The sequence below is a fragment of the Neovison vison genome, chromosome 10 (genome assembly GCF_020171115.1).
Source record: "Neovison vison isolate M4711 chromosome 10, ASM_NN_V1, whole genome shotgun sequence".
Classification (NCBI taxonomy): domain Eukaryota; kingdom Metazoa; phylum Chordata; class Mammalia; order Carnivora; family Mustelidae; genus Neogale; species Neogale vison.
Window position 1 is genome coordinate 70,908,019 of NC_058100.1, and position 15,235 is coordinate 70,923,253.

General features: G+C 57.4%; 2 protein-coding genes across 3 annotated transcripts in view; one reads left to right on the forward strand and one right to left on the reverse strand.

Moving 5' to 3' along the window:
• Positions 1-276: 276 nt before the first annotated feature.
• SHISA4 (shisa family member 4) lies at positions 277-3,535 on the forward strand. Its single transcript, XM_044267594.1, has 5 exons — positions 277-452; positions 752-923; positions 1,709-1,842; positions 2,643-2,810; positions 3,037-3,535. Exons 1-5 carry the CDS (start codon positions 380-382, stop codon positions 3,081-3,083), a joined length of 594 nt encoding a protein of 197 aa, XP_044123529.1. The 5' UTR covers positions 277-379; the 3' UTR covers positions 3,084-3,535.
• A 4,834-nt stretch (positions 3,536-8,369) lies between these two features.
• The window catches only part of LMOD1 (leiomodin 1), a 40,941-nt gene continuing 34,075 nt past the window's right edge, over positions 8,370-15,235 (reverse strand). The window contains exons 1-3 of one of the 2 annotated variants that reach the window (XM_044267596.1): positions 13,626-13,745; positions 9,934-11,397; positions 8,370-9,132 (exon numbers count right to left, since the gene is read on the reverse strand). In XM_044267596.1, coding sequence (XP_044123531.1) covers positions 9,106-9,132; positions 9,934-11,397; positions 13,626-13,712 — 1,578 coding nt within the window. In that variant the 5' untranslated portion in view covers positions 13,713-13,745 and the 3' untranslated portion in view covers positions 8,370-9,105. Of the gene's footprint in view, positions 9,133-9,933; positions 11,398-13,625; positions 13,746-15,235 lie in introns of those variants that run through there. The other variant, XM_044267595.1, reaches the window with a different exon arrangement.

A 15,235-nucleotide genomic window follows, 5' to 3' on the forward strand; every position in this document is an offset into this window, starting at 1 on the left:
CCGCGGGGGCGGGCCCAGGGCACGTCTAGACCTCCCTGGCTGCAGAGACCAGCGGCCCCGCTGTGGCCTCCGTGGCTCGGGCAGGAGGAGCCACGGTGGAGCCGGGGGCGGGGTGCTGGGTAGCACCGGGCTGGGAGAGGGGCGCCCAGCTCCCGAGCCCCGGGCTGGGTGGGCGTCGCCGGTGGGTGGCCCCCTGGGCCGGGCGCGGAACGTGGGGGGCAGGGTTACCGCGGCCCGGGCCTTAGTCCCGCCCTCGCAGGAGGCGGGAGAGGAAACCGAGCCTGGCGGCGGGCTGGGCCCCGCAGCAGCTCCCGCCGGCCGGCTTCGTCCTGCGCTCCACGCTCCCGGTGGCCGAGCTCGGCCGCGCCCAAGCCCCGCCATGCGGCCCCCGGGGCTCTGCGGGGCCGCGCCGCTGGCCGCGGCCGCCCTTCTGGTGCTGGGGGCTCCCCTGGGTAAGGGGTTGGGCGGCGAGGCGGTGGGGTGGGCGCGGGGCTCCGCTGGGTGCTGCTGGCTCGCGGGGAGCGGGAGGAGACCCGGCGGGGAGGCTGGGCCATGGGAAGCTGACCCGGGGCGCGGAGTCAGCCGCGGAGGGAGGCCGCCGGGGTTCAGGGGCGGAGCCCCTCGGGGTGGCAACGAGGGGCAGCTCCCGCGACCCGGGAGACGGCGGGCCGGGAGCCTGGGGGAGCGGGGCTAAGGGCGGACGGAAAGCTGGCCCGATGGCCATGGGCCCCCCACCCCAACCTGCCCGCAGTGCTGGCCGGCGAGGACTGCCTGTGGTACCTGGACCGGAATGGCTCCTGGCATCCAGGCTTTAACTGCGAGTTCTTCACCTTCTGCTGCGGGACCTGCTACCAGCGGTACTGCTGCAGAGACCTGACCTTGCTTATCACCGAGAGGCAGCAGAAGCACTGCCTGGCCTTCAGGTGGGCCCCCGCCTCCACCCCCGCCCCCTCCAGCCTCCTCTCAGGAGGCCTGCCCGGGCCTCCCCTCCTCCCTGTCTCCCTCCTGCCCCTCTCCATGTCCACCTCCACAGCCTGAGCCCAGACCTAGGACGCAGCCTGGTGACAGAGTGGGTGTTGGTGCTGGGGCCTGGAAGCTCTAGGAAAGGCGTATTAACCGACTTGTGCTTGGTGGAGGGTGGGTAGTGGGGCAGCTTTGTGGGAGAAGCCCTGGCAAGCAGGCAGGAGACGTGGGTTTGATTCCCAGGGCCACTTCTCCTTCACCGTGTCATTCTGGGGAAGGCTCGTCCTCTCCTGGGTCATTATTTCCTCTTCACGAAATGCAGGGGTTGCCAAACTAGTGGTTTCAAACTTTTTGCAGGGAACTGCTAATATAGAAAAGGTGTAAGGAGACTGCGTGTTGGGGGGTTGATAGAAAGGGGCTCTAGATTATTTCTAAGGTGCCTTTTAGTGCTAACATGTTCAAAGTCTAACCAATTAAGTTGTAGATGTAGGAGCAACGAAGTGGGGAGCACACTACAAATCCCGGCATGCCTCACACTAGGCAGCCAGGCAGCACGGTCTTCTGGGACATGGAGGTCCCCTAAGATCTCCTCCACAGAGACTGGGCAGAGCCCCTCAAGGAACCCCAAATCTCAGCTTGCTGTGGCCCCCTGCTGGCCAGGAGTTGGAGCACAGTGTTATGGTCACCATAATGAGGAGTCCCTCCTATGAGTGTTGGAAGGTGAGGGGACTGTTCTTTGTCTAAGTCCCAAGACCATAGCAGGCATCGCCTCGGCTGTGATCCTCTTTGTGGCTGTGGTGGCCACCACCATCTGCTGCTTCCTCTGTTCCTGCTGCTACCTGTACCGCCGGCGCCAGCATCTGCAGAGCCCATTTGAAGGTATGTACGGTACCGGGCAAGATGAATCCGGTAGGCTGGGCCGACCCCCGTGGTGGGCACCAGAGAGTTCAAGCATGTGTGAACTGTGTAGCAGCGAGTGCTTCTGTGTACATACACCTGCCAGACGGTAACCCCAGAACTAGGGCTCTCTATGAACCAGCAGACTTTGCGGCCACGGACATGCGTGCATGGGAATACTCAGATGTGCGTGGCAGGCTGTCTGTCAACGGTGGTGTGTGTGCATGGGCACAGGCATGCACGTGACTCTTGGAAAGGACACGGGATGGGGTCTGTAGCCGTGAGCATTAATTGCACGAACCCTAGTGTACAGTGGAATGAATGTATGCCTGAGTGCTGGCATGTGACCACACATTCGTCCAACCCTGATGGGTGTGGGAATGGTGGAGCTGCACGGGGGATCAGAATGGGAGGAAAAGGCTGAAGGCGGACCCCCTGAGTGGCAGCTGTGCTAGATAACAAGATACCAGACTCTGGAGCTGCCCTATCCTTGCCTAAGTGGGACATTCCCCGGGCTCTGTTCTCTGGCCCGTGAGGCCTCTGAAACCTGCTGAGGGGAGCAAACCTGCTAAACACAGACTGACTCGCGGGGACCACGTGCACAGCTCCCTGCTCAACTCTGCCAGGCAATGTCTGGGAGGCAGAGGCAGCAGGTGGCCAGCCTGGAGCCCGCCAGAACAGACAGCAGGCGCCCAGGGGTGCTTACCTTGGTTTCCGGGGCAGGAGGAGGAGGTTTCGCCATGCATGTGGAGTTTTGATGCTGATCCTTGTCCTCCACCTAGGCCAGGAGATTCCAATGACAGGCATCCCAGTGCAGCCAGTATACCCATACCCCCAGGACCCCAAAGCTGGCCCCGCACCCCCACAGCCTGGCTACATGTACCCTCCTAGTGGTCCTGCTCCCCAGTATCCACTCTACCCGGCTGGGCCCCCTATCTACAACCCTGCAGGTAAGTGAGCCATCTGGAGTCTCTTGCTCCCACCTGCCCCCTACCTCTGTGCTGGGACCTCCCCTGCTCTTTTCTCACCCTGAGTCCCTCTCCCAGACTTTCTGCCTCAGCTGGAAACATCTAGGCTACCTCTTCCCCATGAATCCTTCATGCCTCTGGAACTGGGGGTCACTTCCTGTCCTCCCATGCCCACCCCCCACCCTCATCCTGTCTCCTTGGCTTTCAGCTCCTCCCCCCTATATGCCACCACAGCCGTCCTACCCAGGACCCTGAGGAACCAGCTGTGTCTCTGCTGCCCCTTCAGTGATGCCCTTCTCCTGTATCTGCATCTGGCCCTGGGGGTGGGCGAGGGTCCTCTATTCCTCAGGCCCCAGACCAAGCCAAGCCCTGGGTCTTGCTGGTGATGGAGCCCCAGGGAAGTAGACCAGGAGCTGAGCTGGAACTTGGCTGTGAATGAGGGGTGGGTGGGGAGGGCTTGGGATCACTGGACTGTTTTTACCTGGGACAAGAGAAGGACATGAAAGCCTGGGTCAAGACCCCTGCTTTCTCAGAGTCCGTCAACTTCCAAGATCCCAGCCAGGAACGCTGGGGCCCTCCCTGTTTGCACACTGTGGGGCGGGGCAGAGCAGGGAGAGGGCTCCATCAGCAGTGGGTGGAAGCCCTGCTCCCGGCTGCCCCACTGGTCACAGGGCTCCAACTGCTGGATTAAAGCTGTAAAGCTGTAACTCATGTCAGTTGCCTCATTGGGCCCGTCCACACCTTCCAGGAGCTCTGCCTGCAGCTGGGCCCTGAGTGCTGCCAGTGCCACATCCTCCAGGCTGGGAAGGCAGGCGCCAGGGCTGGAGCCCAGCATCCCCCCTCACCTGCTTCCGCCAGCAGAGCTGCCCCCAGGCTGAGGGCTCCTTGAGCTGGTTCCCAAAGCCAGTGAGGTGGATTTTGCCACAGCTGGGAAGAGGGGGCTTATTTGCATCACAGAGGTTGCCCACTAGGGGTCAGGCCCCTGTGACATGGAAGGCACTGCACATTTGTACAAAGGCACCTTCCCCTTTCCCGGGACACTTAGCTTCATGTGTGGGTCCCGACACTGGCTGACCTTGGGTGTGTCTCTGAGCCCAGTTTTCTCAGCTATCCCATGGAAATGATGCCTCAGGGCTGTCATGAGGGTGAAATACATACATGAAATTGTGACCCCTGCCTGTCCTTCCTGATCAGAGGGGTTCTAGGAGCCAAGCGGAGGGATTGGGCCGCCCAAGAGGTTGGTGCGAGGTGTTCCTGTTGGCTGCCTTAGATCATCGGGACTAAGACATTAGGCGCCTGGGTAGCTCAGTGGGTTGGAGCCTCTGCCTTCGGCTCGGGTCATGATCCGGGGTCGCGGGATCGAGCCCCGCATCAGGCTCTCTGCTCGGCAGGGAGCCTGCTTCCTTCTCTCTCTCTGCCTGCCTCTCTGCCTACTTGTGATCTCTATCTGTCAAATAAATAAATAAAATCTTAAAAAAAAATAAAGAAAAGACATTAGGCCCCCACTGAGCCAGGCAGACGCCCCACCCTTGGAGATGCTTGGGCACCAAGCTCTTCCCTCGCCTTCTTCCCTGAGGACCTGGGTTCTTGTGCTCTCAGGACTTGTCTGGTGACAGATCTAGGGAAAGAAGTTTTACAGTTTTTAATTCAAGTGGGAAAAGTGCCAGCGTGGCTTGGCAACACCACCTCCAACCAACGGTCTCCTTTCCCCAACACCCATATGCGCAGCCCCTCCTTCCCTCACCCAGGGTCCTCCAGCCCCACAGCCTTGTCCTCCAGCTGGGTTCTGCATATGGCCACTGTGCTAACCGTGCCCTCTGGCACCCACAGAGTGTCAGGGAGGCTCTCATCACACAGGCTGGAAGTGAGGGGCTCCTCGGCCAGCATCAGAGACAGCTGTAGGCAAAGCCTGTAACAGCTATGGGCTGAGCCTCTGTCCAGGGATTCACAGCTTCCTCCCATCCTCATTAAATTTTCAGGGGCCCAGGAGTCTGCCCCTGGACCTGACCAGACAGAGAGGGAAAGTTAATGCTGAGGGGCAGGCAGAGCTGGGGCCAGAGCTGCAAATCCACCTTCTCTCTGAGGGTGGGAGCAAGTGGTGGGAGCTGGGGTCACACAGAGTCCTGGCTTCTTGCAAATTCTGCCTTCATTCACACTTCAGGAGGGGGTCACCGGCTCATCTCAAGGTTTGGAACCCAGTTAGTTTCTCGCTCTCTGACTCTCTCTCGCTCTCCCTCTCCCTCCTGAAGCTGAGAGGTGGGGGACATTGGCAGGATAAGGTTTCTGAGTTTCCCTAAGAAAAGAGGTGTAAATGAATGCATGGCCATGCCCAACTGAATTAATTATCGTTAAATCCACAATCTGGGACCAATTAAAAATTGCTTTGTTGACTGGAGTGGAAGGCAGGTTTATCCCAGTCATAGCTGCCTCCCAGGAGGTGGCGTCTCCCCTGCCCAGCATTTCCAGGCAATTCACTCTGCACTGAGAATTCTAAGGAAAAGGGGATAACTACGACAGAGTGGGGCTTTCACATGCCCCAAGCAGAGAGAAGGTACCTCTCACATCCTCTAGCTCTGTCAATAGGGCAGTCCCCCTGAATCTTTCCCAAAATCTGCTTACCACCAGGGGAAGAGGGCCAGTAGGAGCTCAGAGCTGTAGCTGGCCCTCCCCCTCTTCTTGTTCAGCAGCTAGCACCCCTGAAAACCAGGCAGGCACCCTACAGATGAGAGGAAGATACAGGGCAGGAGGAGCGGTGACGCTCAAGGATTTACACTCCAGTGGTGTAAGTGGGGTCCTGCTGAGTTGTGAGGGCACACTCAGCACCCCTAAGGGGAGGTCTGGGAGGCACAGATGGAGAGGAGCAAAAGCAAGTGCTCCTCTTTCTTGGGTGCCTCAGGCAGGGGAGGGGGAGGCTGAGCTCAAAAGGGGAAGGCAGGGGTTCAGATGCAGGGAAAGAGCTGGGGCAGAGGTGAATGGGAATACAATGGGGGCCCCCCAAAAAGGAAAGGGGAGCACCGTGGGGGGAGAGGAATAGAATTGGGGCAGCTGACACTTGAGGCAAGGAGTGAGGGAGGGTAGGTGGGATAAAGGAAGAGGAGTTAGAGGCACGGGCCAGGCAGAGCAGGTGGAGCACAGGGCAGGGGGGTGGGAGGGAGTGGTTCACCAGGCCTGGACTCCCAGGACAACAGTGGCCACCTGCACAAGAAGTGGCATAAGGGGTAGCTGGGCCCCAGCCTTGAGAGTGGCCTGCAGAGGGGCGGGGGGGGGGGGGAGGGGCACGTGACACAATAGGCTTGGTGATCTTGGTGGTCCAGAAGCCACCCTCGGTGGGTGACTCGTGTCCAGATCTTTCTTATGCTTCTTAGGGCCGCGTGAGTGGCCATGGTCCCAACTTAACAGCACCTGTGATAGCCACAGCCCACAGCCCCTGGCTCACTGGTTTGTTGAGTTCCCGCGACAGGAAGTGGGGCGAGTAGGCGGCCGCCACCCCCCCAGGGCCAGCGACAGGGCCTCAGTCCTACCTAGCCCGGCGTCCCCCAAGGCCTGCAGCGGCAGGGCCCCGGAGGTGAGAAGCCTGTGCAACAGTGGGGGTCGGCGGTGGGCCCCGCGGGGGGCGGGGCAGCCAGATACGAAGACGCCCTCCGTTGGGGGAACGGAGACCCAGGATGTGGCCCCTGGAAACGGAAAAGGGGCCAGCCGGGGTGGAAGTGGGGGGAGATTCCTTGGCCCAGGTCGGTAGGATGCAGCCGGCGACGAGAGACGTGGTTTGCGTGCATGTGCATCAGCTTGTTCAAGTCATTTGCTGCCTTTGACTCTCATTGTCGTCCCTGGAAAAGGCGGGATCCGGACGAAGACAGATCCTTTCCGGCTCTTGCAGCCTGGCTTTCAGGAAGGAAAACCCAGGAGATGGCCGTCTGCGGAGGCGGACGGGGCAGGTGGGACAGGGTGGGTGCGCTACTCCGCAGAAACTGGCCCCGCGAGTGTGGCCCGCTTCCCGCGCTCGGCCGACCCGGAACACGCGGCCGCTCGGTACCTGGCGCTCCCCCCGTCCATCCCAGGCGGCGGGAAGGCGCCCCCCAGACCCAGCGCTGCGTCTCATCTGCCCACCTTCCCTGGCCCCCACCCCGCGTAGCTCCGGGGCGCCCCTCGTGCGGCCGGAGAAGCCGGACGCGGCCTGCCTGCAGATGGCGCTACGGTCCCGCATCAGGTTCGCAGGCACCGGAGGAAGGATGACCTCATCAGTCCGGGCATTACACCCCGCAAACCCTCAAGAGGACAATAGAGAGAGAGAGAGAGGGCGTGTGTGTGTGTCTGTGTCTGGTTATTGGAACTTTAAGATTTGGAGATCCGTTATTTGGGTTTGGACCGGTCTCATGTCAGGAAGGGAAGGAGGGGGATCTCTCATCAGAAGGAGCTCTAAGAGCAGGAGATCTGAGCTCTCTTTTTATTAGCTGTGTGATCACGGACCTGTAGGTAACCTTTCTGGGCTGAACTTGACCTGCAAAATGGAAACCTCCAGAATTACAAGAGCACCTGAAGCAACCTGCAGCATCTTGCTGAGGCCTGGCAACCGCAGACACAGGGTACATGGAAGCGCCGGCTGCCCTCAGCTCCGGCTAACACCCTCTGAGGTCCGAGAGGCAGCAGATGTCTACCCACCATCTCCTGGGCCCAGCCCTTGTTTCTGTTGTTGGGGTGGACAGGCAAGTGGGTAGAGGGGAAGGGGGGGGTGCAGAGTGTCCCCTGGGATCCAAGCTTTTTGCTCCCACAACTAGCCTGCCTCTGTGATTGGTCAGACCTAGCACAGCAAAACTTCTTCCTAGCAGGGATGCCCCCTCCTTCACCCCAAAGATGATGAAACTGCTGTGCTCCCTGCTACCGAGACAGAGAAAACTGCCAGTGACCCAGACCCAAAGAGGCTCTTCCACAGTGTCAAGGGGTGCCAGCGCCTATCAGCCAATCAAATCAGGAAGATGCTTTTGATATACCTGATGGAGGGCACAGGGGCGCAGTTAGGTCAGGAGAGCAGCCTGCAGCTGGAGTGAGGTGTGAGATGGGTCACTGGGCACACTGGTGTGCCGGCTGCTCCCCAAATGGTCATTCACTTCTCTGCCTGCTCAGAGATGGCTGCCTTCCTGGGCTTGTGACTGCTGTGAGGAGCTGGCCCCAAGCCCACAGTGAGGAAGAGTCATGGAATGAGTATTCCCTGAACATGCCTAATATAGCCATCCCAGGGCCCCGTGCTCCACTCTGCCCCGTCACCCCTGAAAGTGGCTCTGGCTAATGATTCCAGGCAGCAGCAATGGTCAGGAGCAGACCCCGGCTAAGGCCTAGTTTCCTTGGCCTGGTCAACCCAGTCAGTGGGGAGCCCTCTACCCATGCTTGAGTCTTTCCCTCGCACTGGACTTTCCGCAGATATGAACCTGTTACATGGTCAACCTGGGCTGGCATGTCAGGACCCTGAGCCTCTAGAGTCCTCCATGGGGCCTAGGGTGAGCATCAGGACCCCTCAGGACAGTACAGGGGGCAGGGGCACGGTCATTCACAACTAAAGGCTTGTATATATTATCAAAATCTTATGGAAAAACAGATACACAGCTATTTATACAACAGCAGGTGGGTGTGAGGGAAATGTCTGCTTTGGCATCAAACCTTCAGGACCAGCTGCTGTCTGTCCCTCTCCTCCCAGCTGGAGCCCACTTCCCACCAGGCCAGCTGCCCCTGCCGTGTCCTCTGCTCAGCCCAGGAGGGGTCTGAGGGTATCCTCGGCCCCTCTTCCTTCTTCCCTTGGGCTCTTGTGCCCTTCTCAATCTTCTGCCATTGTCCCACACAGAGGGCCACGGGCCCAGCAGCTTTGCCCCAAGGGCTCCTCAGAGGCCTGAATCCTGGCCCTGGAGGGCAGTGGGACTGGGCTGGTTATGTGGTCCTGGTGGGACATCTTTCCTGGATCACAGGCCTTTCATAACTTGCCAGCTACTTGAGCCCTAGCCATGCCATCTTCTCGGTGACACACTAAAAGGACTCTTCTTGTCCAGCAACCTCAGCTCCAGGTATAAAAGAAATTTTTGGAGAGCCTCAGAGACGAGAAAAGGAAAGTGAGAAGAGAGAAGGCATCCTTCCTGGAGTGTGGCCAGGCCTCATGCTCTCCCATGGCAGAGTAGGGACATCCACAGCAGGGCAGCTGGGGGTGGGGTGTGGGGCGGGGTCTGTGCGGCCCTGGGAGGTGAGGCCGGGGCAGTCTTGGCATCGGCAGACAGTGCCCCCTGGCAGTCTGGTCCTACTGAAGCAGTTTGGGCACCTCCACCTGTAAGGGCAAAGCAGAGACCGTTTAGAGAAAGGAGCTCAGCAGAGGAGCCTCTAGAATTCATCTGGCCTCCTTTCCTTCTGGCAACCAGAGCCCACCTACAGGTGTCTGTAGAATGAGTAAGTGAGCAGTGTCTGTAAAAACTGGATGCCATCCAGTGACCACTAGCATCACAGCTGAGGTTGTCCTTTCTGTCTTGGTGCCTAGCCCCCGATGATGCTGTGGGGCTAGGGTTCGCTGCCGCCATCCAGTCAGATCAGCACATGACCATGGCCTCTGTCGCCTGAAGTGCAGGGTGGTGAAACCTGGAGGAGCAGGGGGGTCTCTAGGGATGGCTCATGTGTCTGTGGCACTGATTAGTCACAGGGGAGACTGTCCTGAGGGCTGAATCTCCCAAAGACCTTTGGGATACACTGATCAGTAGGACTTGGCTGGTCCTGAGAGGGAATTCGTAAAAGGGAGATCATTTTTGTTTTGCGAAGGAAGGAGAGAAGACTTAATGCAGGACCCGAGGTGGAACTACTAGGTAGAGACTGTTTCTCCCTTTCTGGGAGACCCTGGTTAAGCTGCAGGGTAGCAAAGTTGGAGGCACGGAGTGAGAGGCTAAAGGAAGCTTCTTACAGGAAGGAGAGAGTCCCCCTCTAAGGGAGACACCGTGTCCTGTCCAGAGGCAGGGGGATGGCTGCGATGGCCGGACGTGCCGCACAGGCACAGCAGCCCCACGGCCTGCTCTGTCCCCGTTCCCCGGGCGGGCTCACCCTCCCCCTCCAGCCCTTCAGGCCCAGGCCTGCAACTACTTACCTTCTTGAGCTGCTTGAGGTTGCTGGAGCGAATGGCGGCCAGTAGCTGGTCACGGGAGTTCTTCTCCTGGACGGGCAGGACTTTGTCTCCCATCTTCCTCTGGGTGGCTGGGGACAATGAGTTCTTCAGGTTCTCCATGATAAGGGGCGGGGCCAAGGGAGGTGGAGGCGGTGGCGGAGCAGCTGGGGCGCCCCCTTTCTTGGGCGAGTTCTTGGGCGAGGCCTTTGGAGATGGCTGTGGGGAGGGTTTGGGGGAGCCCTTGGCCAGGGCCCCGAACTTAGGCACCTCCAGTAGATCCTTCTTCTCGCCGCTGGCCTCCTGTGCCTGCCGCTGCTCCTGGAGCCGCTTTTGCCGCTGTTTGTCCATGTTGCGGCTGAGCAGGTTGGTGACCGTCATCCGGGGCCCGGCCAGCTCGAAATGGTAGCCCAGCTTGAGCAGCGTGGTGTTCTCCTTGAGCAGCTTGGCGATCTCCATCTCGGTCTTGCCGCCGCAGATGTGCCGCTGGTTGTGGAAGCGGAGTTCCGTCAGCGTGTTGTTCTGGAGGAGGGCCCGGAAGATGGCCAGGATGCCTTTGCCCGTGATGTGGTTCGAGTCCAGGTTCAGGCTGGTGATGGTCTTGTTGGCCTTGAGCATGATGGCGATGGCAAAGGCCACGTGGTCGTCCGCGCGTGTGTTGGCCAGGGCAAACACCTTGACCACCGTGTTGAACTCCAGAGCCTCGGTGAACCGGACCAAGATCTCATTTGTGATACAGTCTGAGTTGTTGACGTTCACCTCGGTCATCTCTGGGTCATTGTTCTTCACCCTCTCCAGGGGCTCATCAAATATGCTGGGGGCCACCTCCTCCTCTGCCTTGACAGGCCCTTCGGAGGGCTTGGTGGGGCCAGCCGGGGCTGGTTTCTCCCGCGCTTGGGTCTTGTTCTCTTCTTTGGGTTCCTTTTCACTGACGGACTCATCTTTTTTCACTTTCTCGTCCTCCCTTTTTGTGTCTACGCTCCCGCTTCCTCTTTTCACCCGCTCGTCCTCCTTCTTGCTCTCTGCGTTCCTGCTCTCCCCTCTTCCCTTCCTGTCGTCCTCTCTCTTGCTTATCTCCTTCTCCTCTCTCTTCTTGTCCTTGTCTCTGCTCGACCCTGCGCTCCTGTCACTGCCTTTCTTCTCGTCCTCCTTCCTCGGGGCTGCTGCCTTCTCCTCTCCCTTCGCATCCTTCCCTGCCTCCTTCTTGTCCACAGCAGCCCTGACCCGGCCCTTGTCAATGCCCCTGATGAGTTTCTCCTCCTTGGGCTTCTCTCCGCCTTTACCATCAGCTTCCTCTTTGTCTCTTGAGAAGCTTTTCTTTAAACCACCCTTCTTTGGCTCCTTCCCCAGGTCTGAGTCCCGTCTGGGGCCCAGGGTTTTTTTGCTGGCGTCTCTGCCCCTTTCCTCTCCGTTCTTGGCATCTGTCTTGGTCTCCACTTGCTTGCTTTCCTAAGGATTCAGAAAAGGAAAGAAACATGAAGATCTGGCTGCACAGGGAGAGGAGAGCGTATGGGGACAAGTGCGGGAGCCTTTATATAACTGCCCTGGAGTGCCCAAAGGGCAAAGGCCATTGAGAACACCCTGAGAGGGTCTGGGATTCAAGCTGCAGAGAACAGGCTGATGTCAGACTCAAGCAAACCTCAGGGTCGCCAGGGGCCTAGGGGAAGACCTGAGAGGTTGCGGCAGGTCCTTTCCCAAGGGGTGTTCTCAGACCCAGAGCTGCCCTTTTCTGTCATGGGTGATTTAGCAGGAATCTTTCCAAGTGGTGCTTTGCTGAGCCATGTTGGAACCGGAGGCAAAAGGAAAAATCACTTATGCTGCTCCTACCTTTATTTAAAATTTTGAATTTCTGGTTGTCATGGATTTTTTTTCTTGGCATTAAATTCAATTTTTAAAAATATCAGCTCACTGCGCTTTTGGGTGCCCCCTTGCATTCTCTGGGCTTGGCTAGTGCCTCGCATGCCTCACCCCAGCGCTGACCCTGCTTCCAAAGGGGAGGTGGGTCGGTGGTCCTAGGATGCTGGAATTTCACAGCTAATGCCTTTTCAAAGGAATAAAAAAGTTGGAGCGACCAACATAGGGTTGCTAACATCTTATCTTACGAATTAAAGATATTTATAAATTTGATCTCCCATCTTTCTCTCACTGAAATAAAAAGGAGCCTATGATAAAGAAGGTAGACATTAACAGAATAAAGCCCATACGTTTATGTCAGGTATGTGTAGCTTTTCCAAGAGCCCACAGTATCGTCCTTATTTTCTTAGAAAAAAGTTTGCTAAGGACCAGCAGCTCTCTATAAGGGGTCCCTGGAGTCCACTGAGTGAGCTGACCTCAGGAGGACTCTGCCAGATCCCGGATCTAGAATTCCTTGACTCTGCGTGGACCACATAGACAAGGAGAAATTGTTCAGGGGTTCTGGAAGGGAGTCAGCTGAGATACACGAAAGGCTTAAGTTGTACACACAGCATGGGCCACCCTGTACTTCCATGGGGCCCTGTGAAGTTGCAGAAAGTCTGAGCCTTATTTTGAGAGTACTTGCTTCCTACCCCCTTCAGGAGGGCTAAAGAAGCATCAGGATTGCCTACGATTAGATATTAAACTGTTTGACTATGATAGATACCCTGGAGCAACTGGGACCTCAAGGAATGTCCTTCCTAAAGGTTTTGCTTTGTTTTGTTTTGTTTTGTTTTGTTTTTTTAGATTTTTTTTATTTATTTGACAGACAGAGATCACAAGTAGACAGAGAGACAGGCAGAGAGAGGGAAGCAGGCTCCCTGCCGAGCAAAGAGCCTAATATGGGGTTCGATCCCAGAACTCTGGGATCATGACCTGAGCCGAAGGCAGAGGCTTCAACCCACTGAGCCACCCAGGTGCCCCTTGTTTTGTTTTTAAGAGGAAGAGACTACAGCCTGATTATTAGAAAGGTTTTCTTTCTTTCAGGAGTGCACCCCCACCCTGCCCGGACGGAATGGGGAGCTGGTTGGTCCTCTGGAAACAGTTTGTACCTGCGCCACAAACACATGCCACTGGGGACCAGCCCCAGGGTTTATTTAGCAGCAAAAGTCCTTGGCTTCTCTGCTAGAATCACAACACGCAGCCAAGGGGCACAGGGCCTGGTGAGGCAGGGCTGAGGAATGTGCCCCTTCTCTCCTCCTGCCCTGTGGGGGCAGTTGTGCGGGGGGAGCTCCCTGGGGCTTCAGTGGTGGAGCAAGGGCCGGAGCATGCCCTCTCACACTTTCTCTGGATGTGACCCTTGGTATCACCCTGTCCCTGATGGTGACTTTACTGTACCTTGATTTGAAAGGAAGAGGAAGCTTGGAGTAGGCAAACAGAAGGTAAACAGGGAGATCCAATGGGTCAGCCCCTTTAGGACACTCCTAACATCTGTCCACAGCTCAGCCAGGAAATTCCAGCCCACCCCAGCTCACAGTGGTTTCATCTCAAATTCCAGCCACTTCGGGAGCATGGAAGTGAGAGCTGGGTGCTGTGGCCTCTCCAGGAGTCCAGCCCAAGCTTCAGAGGTCAGGCCCCCAAGCCAGGGACTTCTGCCCTCCCCTTCCAAATGCGTGCGCCCTTGGGGATTTCTCAGTGCCCACCGTGCAGCGCCCAGCTGCCCTCTGCACAGATCCCATGCCTCCCACAGGCCTCACTTACAGGGAAACTGTAGAGACACTAACCAGCAAGTTCAGGAAAAACTGGGTTTCAGGTCTGACCGTCTCGCCAGCAGCAGCCAAGTCAATGCAACCTTCTCCAACCTTGCCCATTAGGGGCAAGGCGCTCCTCTCCCCCTGCCCAGCAGCCCTCCAGGTGTGCCTGGGCGGCTCTGCGGCCCCACCCTCGCTCAGCAGCTCCCTCCTCCTAATCAAACCCTCCAGCTTTCTGACCAGGGCTCCCATTCAGAGCCTTCCTCTGCTCTCCCATCAGGACACCTTTTCCAGCATTTTAACCCTCCCTCTGCCCTGATACCCTAGATTCTGACCTACACCCTTGGTCTTCATCCAGGACTACTCCCCACTCCCTGTTAGGGTACTCCCCCTACTCTGTGGTCCTAGTTGGCTTGGATCTGTCATATGTCTGCTCTTAAGGAGGTGTTCCAGCCCTTTAAAAAGAACCTAATGAAAAACAGGCTGGGCGGGGGAGGGGGAGAGCTGATTAATCATGGGTTTCCTCCAAATAGCCAGGAATGAGTGGGGCTGGGGCTTGTTGCCGCTTGTGCAGCCCCGAGAGCTCAGACGTTGCCTTAAAAGGACAAGGAGCCCAGCGTCCTCCCAGGGCTGAGATTTCTGGTGAGCGAGCTCCTCAGCACATAGCAGAACTGCCTCCTTCTTGCTTATCTGAAAGGGAGTTCAAGCCAACTTCTTTTGCTTCTAGAACTGGTGGTGCCTCCTGGCGATCTCCTGAGGTTATTTTTCCTTGTCTTTCTGTCTCTGTGCCTCTGTTCATCCCTTATAGGTTAGATATAACAAAGAACTTCCATAGAGCAAAAGTCCACAGGTGAGAGATCTAAGCAGCAATAATTGTTTTCTCCAGGGTGCCCAGGTGGCTCAGTGGGTTAAACCTCTGCCTTCGGCTCAGGTCATGATCTCAGGGTCCTGGGATGGAGCCCTGCATCGGGCTCTCTGCTTGGCAGGGAGCCTCTTTCCTCCTCTCTCTCTGCCTGTCTCTCTGCCTACTTGTGATCTCTGTCTGTCAAATAAATAAGATCTTAAAAAAAAAAAATTGTTTTCCTCTTTGGGAAAAGCTTTAGGGTTAGGGGAAGGCCCAGGGGTGATTTTGTAATCCTTCACAGAGGCAGGGGAGTGGGGAGGATGACGTCTGTAAACCTCTAACAACCTGTGAGACTTTGCAGGGACCTAGCAATCAGACTCAGCGGTGAGAAGCATCTCTCTCCCCGCATCCGCTCCAGACCTCCATGGCCTCATGGGTGTTGCTCTGTCGGCCACTTGGGTTGGGATCCCAGTTAAATGCCTTTGACAGGTTCAACATGGCGTCATTTCCCTTACCTTGGGCCTTCAGGTACAACTTCCCCTAGAAGTCTCGTTGATTGACCAGAGAAGAGAACATTTTACCACCTTCATTGCCAAAGGGGGAGAGGAAAAGATTTGTCTATTGGGAAGTCCCTAGAAAATGAGAACTTGCCAAGGGAAGGCCAAACCCCCTATGTGTGCTGTGCTGAGCCCTCGGCCCACTGCTGCCTATTAGCTCATTAGACCACCACCGAGGCCCTGTCTTTCCTTCCTCTGACGCATCGCCTGCAGGGTGACCCTGCCTGAGGCCGATGCAAGGC